The sequence below is a fragment of the Bos mutus genome, chromosome 9, assembly GCF_027580195.1.
Source record: "Bos mutus isolate GX-2022 chromosome 9, NWIPB_WYAK_1.1, whole genome shotgun sequence".
Classification (NCBI taxonomy): domain Eukaryota; kingdom Metazoa; phylum Chordata; class Mammalia; order Artiodactyla; family Bovidae; genus Bos; species Bos mutus.
The window spans coordinates 34,262,843-34,279,635 of NC_091625.1; the positions used below are offsets into that span (position 1 = coordinate 34,262,843).

Here is a 16,793-nt window from a genome sequence, read left to right on the forward strand (position 1 = left end):
TTTGTGTTACCTATTTGGGCATCATTAAGCATTTTTGGTTGATTTCTAATTTCCTTTTGACACAGAGACACTTCACAGAACACCCATCTGAAAGTGGGTGATTTTTATGAGACAGACTGACTTTCTTTCAGTGTCTCATTTTTAATTTATAGTTAAAGATGTTACAGGATAAGTGTGTTTCAAGCTCTGCAGACAGGTAAACAATATAGTGGAGCCAAGCATCATGGGATCTTAAGTCAGAGTGGGAAGCCCAGCCTCAGCACTAACCTTTACAGTTATATAAACTTTTAAGATCATTCGAGTAACACGAAACAATGTATGTGAAAGTGCACTGCAAATTCTCAAATAGGTTATCAGTATTAGTCATTAGAAATATATAGAAATGTATATATTCCTCTGAAGCAGTTCTGTTGTTCTCTTCTCTGTTAATCTTTATTGCTAAAGAAAAATGTCTGTAAGAGATTCATTGTATCATTTGTGTTTCTTTCTACAAATAATGCAAAGTCACAGTTGCTACTTCCTAATATTAGCAGTATTCAAAATGTGTTTTGAAGTTTATTTTTGCTTTTCTGTGCTTATGAGTTTTTTAGGCCACCTCACTTTTCTCAGAGGTGCAGAATTGAGAATTCCCTATTTAAAGGTTAATCTTAATTCTCAAACAGTTCATGTGGCTACTTTCATTTAGTCAGGTGTTTCAAAGACTCATTACCCTCATAAGTGTAAACACCCATATGAAATTCTGATTCTGAGAGTTCCTCTAAATGGTAGTGAATCACTGCCTGATCACTGTTCTGAATCACTGATTCAGATCACTGATCTGAATCACTTCCAGCCTAACTAATCTTCCTGACTGACTCAACATAAAGGGACCAGAGTGATCTGTTACAATGTAAATCAGGTCATGTTCCTCTTTGGCTCGTGACTGCTCCCTCCCCATCTCAGATTAAAGGCCCAGGTGTTGACAGTACAAGCGGCTCCCTGACCATCACCCGCACCTCACAATTTCTCTGACCTTACCTCCTATTACTCTTGTCACCTACTCTGTGCTTCAGCCTTACTAGCCTCCTTGCTGTTCCTCAAATATGCAAGACAGGCTGTCCTCCTGCAAAGGGACTTCCTGTTCGCTCTATCTGGAATGCTCTTCCTCCCATGCCCACGTGGTCTACTCCCTCATCTCCTTGGGATCTTCTTCACATATAACTTTTCAATGAGGCTACCTCAACCACTGTGCTTAAAATTACAGCCACTATTGATTCCCTCTATCCTATTTTATTTTTCTCATGACACTTTAAAATTACACTATGTATTATGTTTATTCTATTAGAATGTAAATTCCTTAGGGTCAGTGATTTTAGATACTGTTGTACTTTATGATATAGGGTAGCGCCTGACACAGAATAGGCACTCAAAAAATATATATATATAGTCTCTGAAGGAGTGAATCCTATGCAATGATAACATGGTATGGTTCTAAAAGCACTGGACCAGGGAGTTATAAAACTATCGCCCTTCTTTACAGTTACCATATGTGTTTGGATAAGACCCATCCTCTCTGGGTCTCAGCTTCCCTATCTGTGAAATGGGGCTGTTGGGCAAAAATTATCTTCGTGATGCTTTCTATGTGTAAAAATCTATGATTCCTCAAGGTCATGTATATACTGATGATAGTTGTGTGAAATCAAAGTTAGTGCTTAACATCTCTGACCCAAGGTGTCATGGCCACAAGAGAGGTATGTGTGGGTGGAGTTGTTACATTCCTAACACCCTAACACCTTGACACTAATGTTCTTGAACCAAATAACAAGATGGGGGCCTCCATTCTGGAGCACAACAAAGTGGGGACAATGTGAGTTTTAAGTGGGCTGTGCTTCCAACATTACCTTGCACATAAAGATGACGTATGCTGTTTCCAAGAAGCAGCATCTATACATGTTCCTTTTCTCCACCTCGTAAGGACCATTTCGATCACTTGTTCTCTTTTTTTCTCCTTCTCTTACTCTTCCTCCCTCTTCTCTCTCTCTGTCCCACAGGCACATATGCACTCACGGGTATATGCACTTTGCTTTGAATTTGAAAGGGACTGAGTAGAGAAGGAAGAGAAAATAAAGGAGTAAAAGAGGTGTGGAAGAAGATAGGGTTAGTGAAATGCAATATGATTTTTTAAATGTATGGAGGGAAAACAAACTTGGAGGTTAAAGTGGAAAGCTAAAATTTAAGTCAGATTACATTTTTGGCTTCCTGAAAGAAAATATAGTGAAGGTTGAGCCAGGGATGCCCCTAAGTTTGTGCAAAGTCCTAGGCAAACATTTCTGTGGGGTCTTTGGCGATAAAATAAGTAATGATATTAAAAGATGTATTTTATGGGCTCACGTAAGATCCAGTGGTTAACTGATGTAGAATAATAAAGAGAGACACCTACACATCAGTCTACTGTTTAATCAGTGTCCATGCACCATCCCTTCCTGCTCAGGTTGAACACCCATCTCTTCCTGTTCTTTATTGTCAGATAAACTGGTTCCATCTAATTTCATATCTCCTACAATGACTTTTTTAAACATAGCAGTGCTGATACTATTGTCAATACTGTGGCTCTTTGTAATTTCTATCGAAACAATATAGTTCTTGCCTCTGCAGTATTCTAATACCATTTCGCGGGTGACATCATTACTCATTGACTCCATCATCATGGTGCTGCTCCTGAACACTGGCTTCCAGTGATTTTCTTGAAGAATGTACCTCTAGATGATGTCCACAAATACAATTCTTACTCAGGATATGCAGGAAAATGTGACTACCATTTGTTTTCCAGTCACGTTAAATTTACCATCTTCCAAAAATGTCTTGATTTCTTTGGGCCGTAATCACTGCATCCCTAGCCTGGGATCTGTGTTGGAGTTGGATGCACGCCGCCTTCCACACAGCGCCACCAGCTGGGAGGACCAGACAGGAAACTGCAGCGGAGCCAGAACAAGGGTCCCTTTTGCATGCAAGGAGGGAGTTGACCCACCCAGCAGAGCACAGCGTCATCACCCCGTCAGCAGCCAGAGAGGACCGCGATCGGAAGGCCGTCTGAGTACTTGTTGCCGCCGCCCCCACCCATCCACCCAGGTGCCCACCCTCACCCAACCACGCGCCCACTCTCACCCACTGCCTGGTCAGAGGCGGGCAGCCGGCGCGCAGTCCACCCTGAGCGTCCGCGGTGCTGCGCACGAACAGAGGGGCCGTCGTCACGGCCAACTCGGGCGCTGTAGCCGCAAGCTGGCACCTCTGGTCGAAATACCCCCGGCACCCCAAACTCGGGGAAGAGGGTCGGGGAACGCACGGAAATAAAGAAACCGGCCCAAGCGGTAGGGCCCCAGAAAGTCTCCAAGAATGAGCTCAAAACGCAGAGCTTGCTGACCACAGGCAGCACAGAACTGCGTACTTACTCCGTTTTATTATTCTAACTCTGCCCGTAATAACTTGGATGGTTTTTGCTTTTCGCTTTATCTTCCTTGCAAAGTAAAGGCCTTTCTCACAGTACTCTTAGGATCCATTAAATCATTAATGGAGTAAAGATGCTTGACATCATCAGAACTGTATGTTATACTCTTTCTCAAAAGCAGCTTTCTCAAATTCAAGTTATCTCCAAGGGAAGGAAAGGCAAGCATGAACTTACTAGCCAACTATTCTTAATTTATGAAATTTAATAAATAAAACACCACATGGATCAGGATTAGTTTTTTCCCTTTGGCATTTGTTTTCCTACGTTTCAAATGCTGGATTATATCCACAATATGTCATCGAGTATAACATATGGTTCTGTTGATGTCATTAACTGGCAAGGACACAAGACAAATGTAATTTAAATATTTTTATTTGTTTGGATTGAAACATCTATAGAAACATAAAATGTATATTCAGCTGTTCTTTCAGCACTTTAGAACACCTTTAGAATATTTTATATTTTTATATTATAGTATAAATATATTTGTTTTCCTAGAGCAGCAGTTCCCTAGGGCAGAGTATCAATGCATAAATGCTTATGCTAGAAAGTACCTTGAAGAGGCCTTAATCCAAAGCATGTCACTTGTGACAGGCTTGTGGGGTCATAAACTCCTGAAATGTATTGATATGTGTGTTTATTTCCTATCTCCCACTGTAGCCAATCACCACGAACTTAGTGGCTTAAAACAATGCAAATGTATAATCTTACAGTTTGTAACTGTGAGAATAGTATATATTTCTTACTGTCAAACACAGGTCAGACACAGGTCTCAGTGGGCTCCAATCAAGGTGTCAGCAGGACTGTGTTCCTTTTAGGGGTTCTGGGAAGAATCCATTTCCCAGCCTTTCCAGCTTCTAAAAGCTGGCTGCATCCTTGGCTCAGGATCCTCGTTACCTTTAAATTAGCCCAACTATGGCTAATTTCTCAGACGTCACCCTGACACTCCACGACACTCCTCTTTCATTGCCACTTGGTCTTTTCTCTGACTTTGGTTCCTCCTCTTATAAGAGTCTCTGTGATTACAGTGAGTCCATCAGGATATTCCAGTATAATATCCCTGTCTCAAGATCCTTAACTTGATGACATCTGCGGTGTCTCTTTTGCCATGCAAAGTATAAAGTAAGATTCACAAATTCTAGGGCTTAGAATGTGAACATGTTCAGAAGACCAACATTTAGTCTACCACAGTACACAGCCTCTGAGGTATGTGGGCCTGTGTGGGTATGTTTGCACAGCCTCTGGATATTTCCTCAAGATAAATTTTCCCGGAATGGCCCTTCAAAGGGTCTGTGACTCAGGATAGTTTAAACACTTAACTCCCACCATTTGATCAGCCTCTCTATCTTGTGGAAGGGAAATTAGTTCCAGAGAGATTGACTTGTACAAGACAGTATGAATGATGAGAGAGTGTGTTTTCCTTTGTTCCACTTTGACCCTTTATAACTATACCCTATCAAAAACAAATCGACAGATTATAGCAGTGTTCTGCCACTACCAGAATGAGAACGTGAACACCGGAGATTCCTGGGCAAGCTTGCAGTTAGTCTGTAGCTAATAAAATCACTGTCGCTGGTTGTTGAGTAGTTCAGGTTCAGAGTGACAGCAGACAAGTCACTTTGCTAAGAACAACACTGCCTTGAAAGTGAACCGTTATATGTGTAGGTGCAGTGGAAGTAGAAAGAGATAGGCAGGTAAGATAGGCATCTTATTTTTAGAACTCAGGATGTTTTAGTGATTCACAGACAGGGGTAGGAGGAGAACCCCCTGACGTCTACAAGGCCCTGGAAGGTTTGTGATATGCCTCATGTTTCTGTATTCAGTGCTATGGAGTGCAGTGTCAAAAGTCAGACTAGCAGGGAACTTTAGCAAACTGCTTGACTTCTCTATCTCAGTCTACCTCATCCATAAAATGGGAGAACTTATTTTATTTGGGTCAAATAAGACTGGATGCAAATTATGAACAATGATTCACCAGTTACCAAATAAAAATAATTATATCTTAAGAAAGCATTTTATTCATATAAGAATTTACACCACTCAGAATTCCTTCACATTCTCTATGTCATTAATGTCATTTCAGCAATTCATTTTCTAATATGTGACTCTACCATTTTGCTGTAAAGAAAGAATGGGGTCATTTGTTTAAATTAGCTTCATAATACATAAATAGTAAGAATTCTTTTGGGCGTCCCAGATGGCTCAAGGGTAAAGAATCTGCCTGCAATGCAGGAGATGCAGGTTTGATCCCTGGGTCACAAAGATATCCTGGGGAAGAAAATGGCAACCCACTCCAGTATTCTTGCCCAGGAAATCCCATGGACGGGGATCCTGGTGGGCTGTAGCCTATGGGCTCTCAAAAGAGTCAGATACAACTTAGTGACTAAGCAACAACAAAAGAATTCCTTTTACAGTGGCTGCTGTGGCCACCACTATACTTGAGTGCAGCCATCTGTCTATACCATGAGAGGGCAGCAGAGGAAACAAAACTTGAAAAACATTTCTGACGTTCTAGTGAGTCGGACACGACAGAAGTGACTTAGCGGCTGCAGCAGCAGCAGCAGCAGTGTACTGAGATTAGAGTTTAATTGTGCTTGGTGGTTTGAGTTTGAGCAAGCTCCAGGATTTGGTGATGGACAGGGAAGCCCGGCATGCTGAGACTGAGTCCGTGCTGAGTCTATGAGGTCGCAAAGAGGCCAACACGACTGAGCGACTGAACTGAACTAAACAGAAGAGTAATTCAGGGTCAGGGACAATGAAATTTGTCTCTCTGAAAGTACCATCATTGCTCCTTGGTCCAGAGGTCACATTTATAACTGTGCCCCACAGCTCATGGAGCCAATTGTGTAGCTGTCTACTCTAAGGACAGCTTGCCAACATCTACTCCTTTAGTTTTGTTTAGAAGCTAAAATGAAAACTCTAAACCATATATTTTGATGTAGCAAATAGCTGCTGAGTCTTGCATTTGGAAGGCCTCTGATTGGTTGTGATATTTCAAGGTTTTAAGGTTAATGTGATTTCCCCTTGTGCTACAAACAGAATGCAAGAAAAATTTGTAAAATCACATTGTTGTTTCTTATTACAATCATCGGAGAAGGCAATGGCAACCCACTCCAGTACTCTTGCCTGAAAAATCCCATGGACGGAGGAGCCTGGTAAGCTGCAGTCCATGGGGTCGCTAAGAGTCGGACACGACTGAGCGACTTCACTTTCACTTTTCACTTTCATGCATTGGAGAAGGAAATGACAACCCACTCCAGTGTTCTTGCCTGGAGAATCCCAGGGACAGGGGAGCCTGGTGGGCTGCCGTATATGGGGTCGTACAGAGTCGGACACGACTGAAGCGACCTAGCAGCAGCATTACAATCACATGCTAGAATTTTTTTAATGGAACTGGAGACTGAGAACAGAGAAAGAAGACAAAGATGATGAGTATAAGTATTATTCTGCAGTTCAGCTTTGGAAAGCATAAATAAGCAGGGTAAAACACGTCTAAACATTGGAATTGTATTTGTCTCCTGGGAAGGAGGCAGCTTGGATTATGGGAGGCAGATGTGGGAGCTGATGAAGGTAAGAAATGAGCAAGTCTGTATTTATGCCAAGCCACAGCATTTGATGTAGTATCCAAAACCACTTGGTAGCAAAATGTAAGGTAATATTAGCACATAATTGATTTTAATTATATGTTTTAAACTTACATAAATCCATTAAGCATAAAGGAGAGGAAGCACAATGTTCTTAATGGAAAAGTTTTGTCCAACTGGCTATGGAACAGAAGAATATTCTTGGACCAAAAAAAATAAATAAAATTGGCAATTTAATTTAATTTGAAATAGATAAGATACAATAAAACTCAAGAATGCGTACTATCCTTTAAATGTTCATACAGATGCTATAAAACCCTTTGAAGCTATACAGAAGAGTTCCAAAATACTTACAATCCTTTGACCGAAAGTGAAAGATCACGATAAAGTGGTCCAAAAGATAAATTGTATGCAATACTCTGAAACAGCTTGATTTAGAAAGTACTTCTAGAATTTAGTGGAAAGAAACTTTCCTGGTGTCAGTATAGGAACAACTATTCTTTCTGATAATACAAAGTTTTAACCTCATACACTCTGATTTTGATAACTGAAAATCTTACTAGAGTATTTATTCTAATTTCTGTATATTATTCTATCAGAGTATATTTCCTGAAAACTAATAAAATAACTCGGATCATGGTATAAAATGTTACTTTAACTAGTGTATCCCAATACAGAAAAACTTCAAAGAGTCTCAGAGCCATGGGATTTGGAGCTGGAGAAGATGCCAAAGAACAAAGTGGAGGTGGCCTTCCATAATGTGTTGTTGTTCAGTCGCTCAGTCATGTCTGACTCTTTGTGACCCCATGGACTACAGCATACCAGGCTCCCCTGTCCTTCACCGTCTCCTGGAGCTTGCTCAAACTCATGTCCATTGAGGGGGTGATGCCATCCAACCATCTCGTCCCCTTCTCCTCCTGCCTTCAATCTTTCCCAGTATCAGGGTCTTTTCTAATGAGTCAGCTCTTCGCATCAGGTGCCCAAAGTATCAGAGCTTCAGCATCAGTCCTTCCAATGAATATTCAGGATTGATTTCCTTTAGGATTGACTGGTTTGATCTCCTTGCAGCCCAAGGGACCCTCAAGAGTCTTCTCCAGCACCACAGTTCGAAAGCATCAATTCCATAATTACACAGCTCATTTATATCAGAGCAGACCAAGACCCTACTTCCAAACTTACTTCCATTTTTTAAAGATCCCTCTTGTCATGTCACATCAGAATTGTATACAGAATTAGATAAGTGGAATAACTTTTCTCGGCCACTTGAAAAAATCAGTACACTAACATTTTTTTAAAAGTAGAATGCCAGTGAATGTCTAGAGAGGAAAGCTCAGAAGCAAACTTGGTGATATTTTCCTTTCAATAGAAACAACCTAAGCTACTAGCGCTCTAGAAGATTGTACACTTATTCACCTGTATATGTATAAACATCTTATTAGACTTAGAAAGGATCTCAAGAATTCATTTGGTTCAGTTCCTTCCCTTCCAGCAGATAAGGTATCACTATCCCAATCTACAGATGCAACAGTTGAATTCCAGAGAGACTAACCAATTTGCTCAGTAAGTGATGGAGAGGGAGGAACAGGTCTCCTGTCCTGGCAAACTACTATAATATGTATCTCTTATTGGTTAAAAAAAAATAGTCTTTTTAATATTCATCTTTATTGTTTCTATTAAATTTGAAAGACCCATAATTTCACACGAAATGGACTCTTCCATGATTATAAGATTACCAGGTAGCGACTGCATTTTAGATGGTCAGATTCTCTGGTCTCCTTGAAAATGAATCTTGAAAGTCACCTTGACTACTGGAAGTTGGTCCATTGCCCAGTAAGTAGCCATTATTTTGCTTAAAAGATAAAGAAAAACCCTCACTTTGCTTATTTTGACCAATGAACCAGTTGTTCAAGTGAATGTGGCAAAAATCAGACATGAGACTATATATATATCAGAAATAATGAAGATAAAATAGAAAACTGTCAAATATTAGAAGTGAAAATTTAGGTAGGTCTTCCCTTTTAGAGTTTAGGTAATAGATATACAAATATAGCTTACAGCCTTCCTTCCTAAAATGGGTTTTGAGTACAAAGGTACTCAAACCTTTTGATAACAAAAAGACATAGATGCTGTCCTGGTAGTGGAACACAGGGGGAACTTTCTAGAATAAACTTTCTATATCATAGCTGTAAAAATGTTTCCACTATGGAGATGCCACAAATAACATTTATAACACCAGTGAGGATACAGTATGTGTCCATCTTTCCTTGGGCATGGCAAGATGACTCAAGACCTTCTTGCCTGGGCTTCCCCCCTACATGGTAACAATTTATAAAGGTTTTTTTTTTTTAATCTTGATTCCCAAAAGATCAGATATTTAAGCTTGAGGAAAGAGGAAGAAGCAGTGAAAAGTCGCTGGGGATTATACAGAGGGAGAAAATTTTAAAAACAAAACTTAGAAATGGCGAAAATAATGATAAAAGACAAGCAATGCAAAGAGGAAGGGCAAAAATAACATTTATGAGCACTTATTTTATGAAAGGCACTGTGCTGAGTACTTAGCTTGTATTATCATATTTAATTGTCATATGTGTCCTCACAAATCTCAGAAGTAGCTGCTATCTGAATGCAGATACAAAATAGCTCTCGAAGATATTCATTTTTGCACAGCTACTAAGTAACAAAACTAGGATCCAAATTTTGATATGACTACAATTTTCATATTTGTAAAAAAAAAATCAGGCCAATATATGCACGACAAGACCATCAGTGAAATTTCAAAACGAGAAATTGTTACCATGATCAGATAAATTGATTTCGGAAATAGCATTTCAGATGAACTGACATAAACAAATATCAGAAGAGAGAGAAAAAGATGAAGGGATTACATGGAAACTTTGTCCTTATAAAAATAAAATATTTGAATTGTGCAAGGTGCTATGATTAAGGTTTTAATTCAATACTTCCTGATCTGCCTTCCTCATTATCTTCATCCACCCTGCCTCCAAGGAAGCTGTAGTTACCTTGCACGTCATTACCCATGCAGAGAAAGCTGGGGACTGACATCTCTCTCCAGTCCTGACATGAAGGAATATGGATGTGTCTGACATCTTCATTTCCGGGAATGACGCCAAATAGCTTCTTTATACGCTGCAAGATGAGGAGCCGGGAATGCTGTGCTGCGGCTTGTTCAAAGAGCTCCCTCTCATTGTGGAGGTGGTTAGTAAAGTAGCAGTGCTGCAGGGAGGTGAGGGGTGAGCAGCACCTCGCCAAAGAGTAGGAGACTAGGGCGGTGATGGTTGCCAAGGTGATCAGAATCCAGCCCAGCATCTTCACATAATCATTCAAAAGAAAAACAGAAAGCATCAATATATTAAATATTCAAGAAACAGCCATGATGGGAGGGATCCCCACAAATCTGAGAACTAAAATATGGGTAAGAAATTTGCTTTTCTAGTCTTTAGCATATTGACAGGTGCTATTCATTTGATCCTGGGTGCAGGTGTGACACAGGATATAGGCCCAACCATTTTCAACTTGGCTTTGGGATTACCAAGGATTTTTGGATTGGGGAAATTTCCAAAGATTTTTAAGTGGGTTCTAGATACTGTCCTGGAAGTGGCAAACATTATAACCTGCCTATTATCTTTGCATAAGGGACATAAACCACATTTTTTATTTTAGTTTAAGCATCAGGTGTAGGCTCATACATTTCTTTGGACACTTAATAAATATTTAATAATGATAGTGATGAAAATTATGATATAATAGATAATGGTAGTTTTATAAGCTACCAAGCTCAATGATGTGCCAGCAAGTATTCACTGACATTTCTTCCCAAATGACTATTTCCTTTTATTTTTTTGTGACTGAAGAAAGTTAATGAGCAGACTCTCATGCCCTTAAATGTGCACCACCTATTGTTTTCCTTTTCATCTTCCTCTCCCTTCAAATAATCTTTTGCTGGCCAGTTTTATGGTTGGTTTTTGAAATATACTTCGAAAGGAAAGTCAACTAGATTTTATTTGCAACTATTTAGTTTCCACTTTTAAAGACTGACAAATAACAAATAATCCTTTTTTTTTTCTTTTCATTATTCTTTTTTCAATATTTAGTGGTTGTTATGTAGAGTGAGACAGATGGGCTGCACACATTTAGGGAAACCACCAGTATGCAGCCAGAATCTAAATGGAGAAGGTCTGTTCCACAGCTTGTGATTCACCAACAGGCCTGGAATCACCAGTGTGTGCACAGCAAGATAGCTTCACTCTAGACAGGCTGAAGCCTACAAAGTGATACTCATCATGTCATGATTTAACTTATTAGAGGCCAGCATGGTTGAGGAAAAGTCATCGCAGATGCCCATTAATTCATCAGCTATCATTTACTGAGCCCGAGGTTGACATCCCACCATCTGTTGTACATACTGCTTGGTTCCTGGGACACAGATCCAGATAATTTTAGATATATTCTCTCTTTCCAAATCTTTAAGCCTAAAGAAGGAGTCAAAATATAAAGCCAAAAAAATACAGTAAAATAGGATAGTTTTGTTAGGCGTAAACACAAAGCCCAAGGAAGGACAATGAAGACACATGAACTTGTTTAAAGGAGAAGAGTGTCAGGGAGCACTTCCCAGGAGAGATGGTGAGGCTCAAACTTAATTTATTAAAGACAAGTTCACCAGATGCAAGAGGTTGAGGAGAATTCCAATTAGGGAAGAAGTCAGAAGAAGAAGCATGTGAAGAGTTGGGAAAACCCCAAGAAGTTGAATTCACAAGGTCATAGGAATCATATGGGGAAATGGTCAGGGGCCACATATTGAAGGATATTGTATGTCAGGCCAAGAATCTGGATTTGTGCTTAGGCTGGTAGAAAATCACTGAAGGACTTTATATGGGTGACAGTGCATGGAGCAGGGGTAGAGGGAGGGTTCATCATTCAATTTGCAGTTAGATGATTTGGGCATGGGTATAGAAGGTATCGAAATGGGATGAAATAAATGTCCAGAAGGTACAGGCAGAGACAGGATTTAAGCTTAATTTGATCTGGTGGTCAACCCAGAATTATCTGACAGAAAGATAGTACATATTCCTCAAATGAGATTGGAGTATGAGGTGACTGTAGAAGGTGGGAGGGCAAATAGAAACAGCCCCTGGTCTTTGGCTAGCTTGATAAGCCATTTATTAGCTCTATAAACTTATGAAAGTTATCAACTCTTTGAGTTTCAGTTTCCTCACCCGTAAAATAAGGTTGATTATACCTACCTCTTAGGATTATGAAGATTAGAATTAAGATATAACGTATTTGTACACTATAGGATAAGCATCTCAATAAATATTAGTGGTCAATAAATATCATTTAGTTGTGTCCAACTCTGCGACTCCATGGACTGTAGCCCACCAGGCTCCTCTGTACAAGGAATACCCCAGGCAAGAATACTGGAGTGGGTTGCCATTCCCTTTTCCAGGGGATATTCCCAACCCAGGGATTGAACCCTGCTCTCCTGCATTGCAGGCAGGTTCTTTACTGTCTGAGCCACCAGGGAAAACCAAATATTGGTGGTGTTGTCACTAAATCAAAAAATCCACTTGCTCATGGTACTCAGAGTTATAAAACTGTCTTTTCACAGAAGTCTGTGTATCATGAGACAAGATGTTTTATTTTGACCTTAAGAACATCTCACCATTGTGTATTAAACCTTAGTTTTTTAAAGCAAGAACATTTTTTAAAGTCAAAATTGTCCCACTGATTTTTTCACTTTTCACAGCTCCTCTGCTTGACATTTAAGGCCAGTATAAATAGGTTCAGACAAATCCTTTCTTAATAAGATTTCTAATTTTGTTTCAACTGGTCCATATGTAACACTTCAATATTGTTGTGTTGACATTAATTTTTTCAACTAAATATCATCAGCACTTTTAAATTTTAATAACTGAAAAGTGATGGGTCAAGAGAGGCCTTTGCAATAAGTAGTTTAGAAATTAATGTGTTTTTCTCAATATTCAATAATAACCTATATGGGAAAATAATCTGAAAAATAATAAAAGCATAGATAGATGGGTATGTATAACTGAATCACTTTGTTGTATACTTGAAACTAACACAACATTGTAAATCAACTATGCTGCAATATAAAATAAAAAGTAAATTAAAAAACATGAATCTGTCCTTACGGCATTGCAGTGATTTGAAATACGTTTTTCTCCCAAATCCCTGGGAGAAATCAGGGATGAACACCAATGATTCCTTCTGTACTGACAAAAATGTACTTTTACATCTTTAGATTCAACATATAAACCTAGTAGGTTTAGGCCTTCCCGTCACTTGACTCCACTCCCTCCCACAAACCTATCTAATGACACGAAATTTAGAACTATCATCAGTGTTTATTTTTCATTATAATTAAGCCTCCTGTAATTTTAGATGTGATTTAAATATATAAGAATGCATATTGAAGAATATACATGCAGAAAGATGGGATTTAGTAATAATATTTTTAATAACAATATCTAAAATTCCTTGTTGAAGAAAAGTTATGACCAACCTAGACAGCATATTAAAAAGCATAGACATTATTTTGCCAACAAAGGTCCATCTAGTCAAAGCTATGGTTTTTCCAGTAGTCATGTATGGATGTGAGAGTTGGACCATAATGAAAGCCGAATGCCAAAGAACTAATGCTTTTGAACTGTGGTATTGATGAAGACTGTTGAGAGTCCCTTGGACTGCAAGGAGATCAACCAGCCCATCCTAAAGGAAATCAGTCCTGAATATTCATTGGAAGGACTGATGCTGAAGCTGAAACTCCAATAGTTTGGCCACCTGATGCGAAGAACTGACTCACTGGAGAAGACCCTGATACTGGGAAAGACTGAAGGCAGGAGGAGAAGGGGATGACAGAGGATGAGATGGTTGGATGGCGTCCCTGACTCAATGGACACGAGTTTGAGCAATCTCTGGGCATTGGTGATAGACAGGAAAGCCTGGCATGCTGCAGTCCATGGGGTCAAAAAGAGACACAAGTGAGCAACTTAACTGAAAATTCCTTGTTTTTAATATATAATAGATTCTGAACACAGTACTGAGTGCTTTAGATGCATTAACTTGTTTATTACTCACTCCAACCCTATATGACAGATCATATTAACAATATCTCCATTTTACAGCTGAGAAAAGTGAAGCATGGATAAGTTAGATAACTTGCTTAAGGTTTTGCAGGTTAATACATGGTAAAGCAAGCCTCAAATGCAGGTCTGCTCACTCCAAAGCCCAACATCCTAACCATATTTATGCAGCTGCTCAGTAGAAATCTAACTGATGAGTGGCATCCAGTTTGTGTTCTATAATCAGACAATATGAGAAGCAGCAGGAATGGAAAATGTTTCCAGTGATTGTAGTTAACATGAGATTGCTGTTGTTCAGTGGCTAAGTCCTATTCAGTTCTTTTGCGACCCCATGGATTACAGCCTGCCGGGCTCCTCTGTTCTTGGGACTTCCCAGGCAACAACTGGAGTGGGCTGCCATTTCTTCCTCCAGGGGATCTTCCCTACCCAGGGATCAAACACGCATCTCCTGCACTGCAGGCAGATTCTTTACCATAGAGCCACCAGGGACGTGCCAGTTAATACGGGATAGCAGAGCTGAAAATAAAAAGCAAGAACTTACCTGTGACTGGTATCTGTGTAGAAGAGCTACTTCGTCTCTGACCAGGATCATATTGGGTGGAACTGGTCTGCAGCATGGAAACCTGGCTAGGATCTCTTGCTGTTCGCCGGTACTAATATTGTCAAACGCTCGGTAATGGTCCACAGATGCGAATTCACTTGCCGCACATTCGTAGTACGTGCCTGTCAGCAGGGTCACCGCCAGCCACGTTAATGGAGCAACAAGTGCCCTTCCGGTGATGCTGAAGAAGTGAAGGCAAGCCAGCTTACGCTCCAGGAGGCTGATTCTCCGGAGCTGAGGGACACAGCTGCAGCAGTATTCACTGGTGATTGTCCACGTCTGGCTTCTCAGAGCAAAGCCGGCAACCAGAAGGATTAAGGCAGGAATGATCAGAAAAGCAGAACCATAGTAGAAATTTTTCCCAACCTGACAGGGACAACTGAATGTGAAAGAGGAGAAGAGTTGTTGCCCACCGATAGTCAAAGCAGCAATTAAAGTGTTGATAAATGTTCCACTTCTCTGCAGAGAAGACACAATGTCCCCGAGAGCTGGGCTCATCTTGAGAAGCTCCTTCACAAATCAGCTCGTAGCCCTTTCTGATCATTAGACTCCACCAGCTATAACCATTTTATGGGATCTTACTGGTTTAACTGGTTGTGTCAGGTGACCCAACATCCTTACATGTTTAAAGGATTCTAGCATCTTTCCTTGTGTACTTTGTGAATCCTGAGCTAATAAATGAACTTCAGAGTACAGCCGGAGGGACCTGAGGGAGAGATTCATCTGGCTTGAGTAACAGGGGAAACTTCTTCAGTATAGTAAAGTAAAGTAAAGTAAAGTAAAGGTCGCTCAGTCGTGCCCGACTCTTTGCGACCCCGTGGACCGTAGCCCACCAGGCTCCTCTGTTCATGGGATTCTCCAGGCAAGAATACTGGAGTGGGGTGCCATTTCCTTCTCCATCTTCAGTATATCTTTCTACTAGAAAGAGGATGACTTGATTGCAAAGCAAACTGCTGCCATCTTTCTATGTGCTCCTTTGTGTGACACAAAATGCTTATCACCAGCAAACACAGTACTGAAGAAAATCAGAACATTCTTACCCTTGTACTAGTCCAAGATTTTGTTATCATAAAATTATAGCATAAAGAATCGTGGAAGTTATCTAATACTAGAACAATCGAAATGTAGGGCTGTCTGGAGCATCCGTAATTTCAGAGTTCTTCCATATAGATTCCAAAAGTTTTCCCAAAAGATACGAGCAAGACCTGGGTACCCCTAAAGTCAAATCACAACAAAAACATTCCAACTTTGCATAAAAATATGTTTGTGTTGACAGAACATAATGTAACAATGTGTTGTCTTTAAAGTTAAGTTGCAAATTTGTTAATATGATATCATTTGTTATGTGAAAATATATTTGGGTAATAAAGTTATATACATATAGATAAGAAATTATATGATCACACATAAAATGTCTATATTTAATCATCAAATGCTTTTTGTTTAAAGAGTGGCTTTTTAAAACCATATTGCTTTGGCTTATAAAAAATGAATAAGATACAAATTTCTCTTCTTAAATAAATCTCAGCTGGCCTTGGTTAAATATATCATCAGTGAATTGAAACATAATGCTGAGGAACTAACCCAAAGTGCAGTATGAAAAGACAAAGAAATAAAAGAGTATATTTTAAAAAGCAGTTAAAGGGAATAGAAAACAGATTAAGCAACTCCATGACCTAATAGGAGTTCTGGGGGGAAAAATGAAGGAATAGACAATATCTGAAGAAAAATAACTGAGAATTTTGCAGAATCAAAGAAAGTTCTCACATCAGGAAAGTGTTATCTATTTTAAATAGTTTCACTAAAGATAAATTCACACTGGACACATCATATTAAAACTGCACAGTGTGAAAAACATAAAGTCTTAAAAGCTGTCAAAAATAAAAGATAACCTATCAAAAAGTGGCAATATATTGACAGCACACTTCAGTAACAATAGAGACCAGAAGACAATATCTTCAGAGTTCTTAATACCAGCTAAACCATCATTTGAAATAGAGCAA

General features: G+C 39.5%; 1 protein-coding gene across 1 annotated transcript; it reads right to left on the bottom strand.

Moving 5' to 3' along the window:
- Positions 1-10,008: 10,008 nt before the first annotated feature.
- On the bottom strand, positions 10,009-15,288 carry CALHM4 (calcium homeostasis modulator family member 4). Its single transcript, XM_005896863.3, has 2 exons — positions 14,731-15,288; positions 10,009-10,395 (listed from the first exon to the last, which is right to left on the bottom strand). Exons 1-2 carry the CDS (start codon positions 15,286-15,288, stop codon positions 10,009-10,011), a joined length of 945 nt encoding a protein of 314 aa, XP_005896925.1.
- Between the last annotated feature and the right edge of the window lie 1,505 nt (positions 15,289-16,793).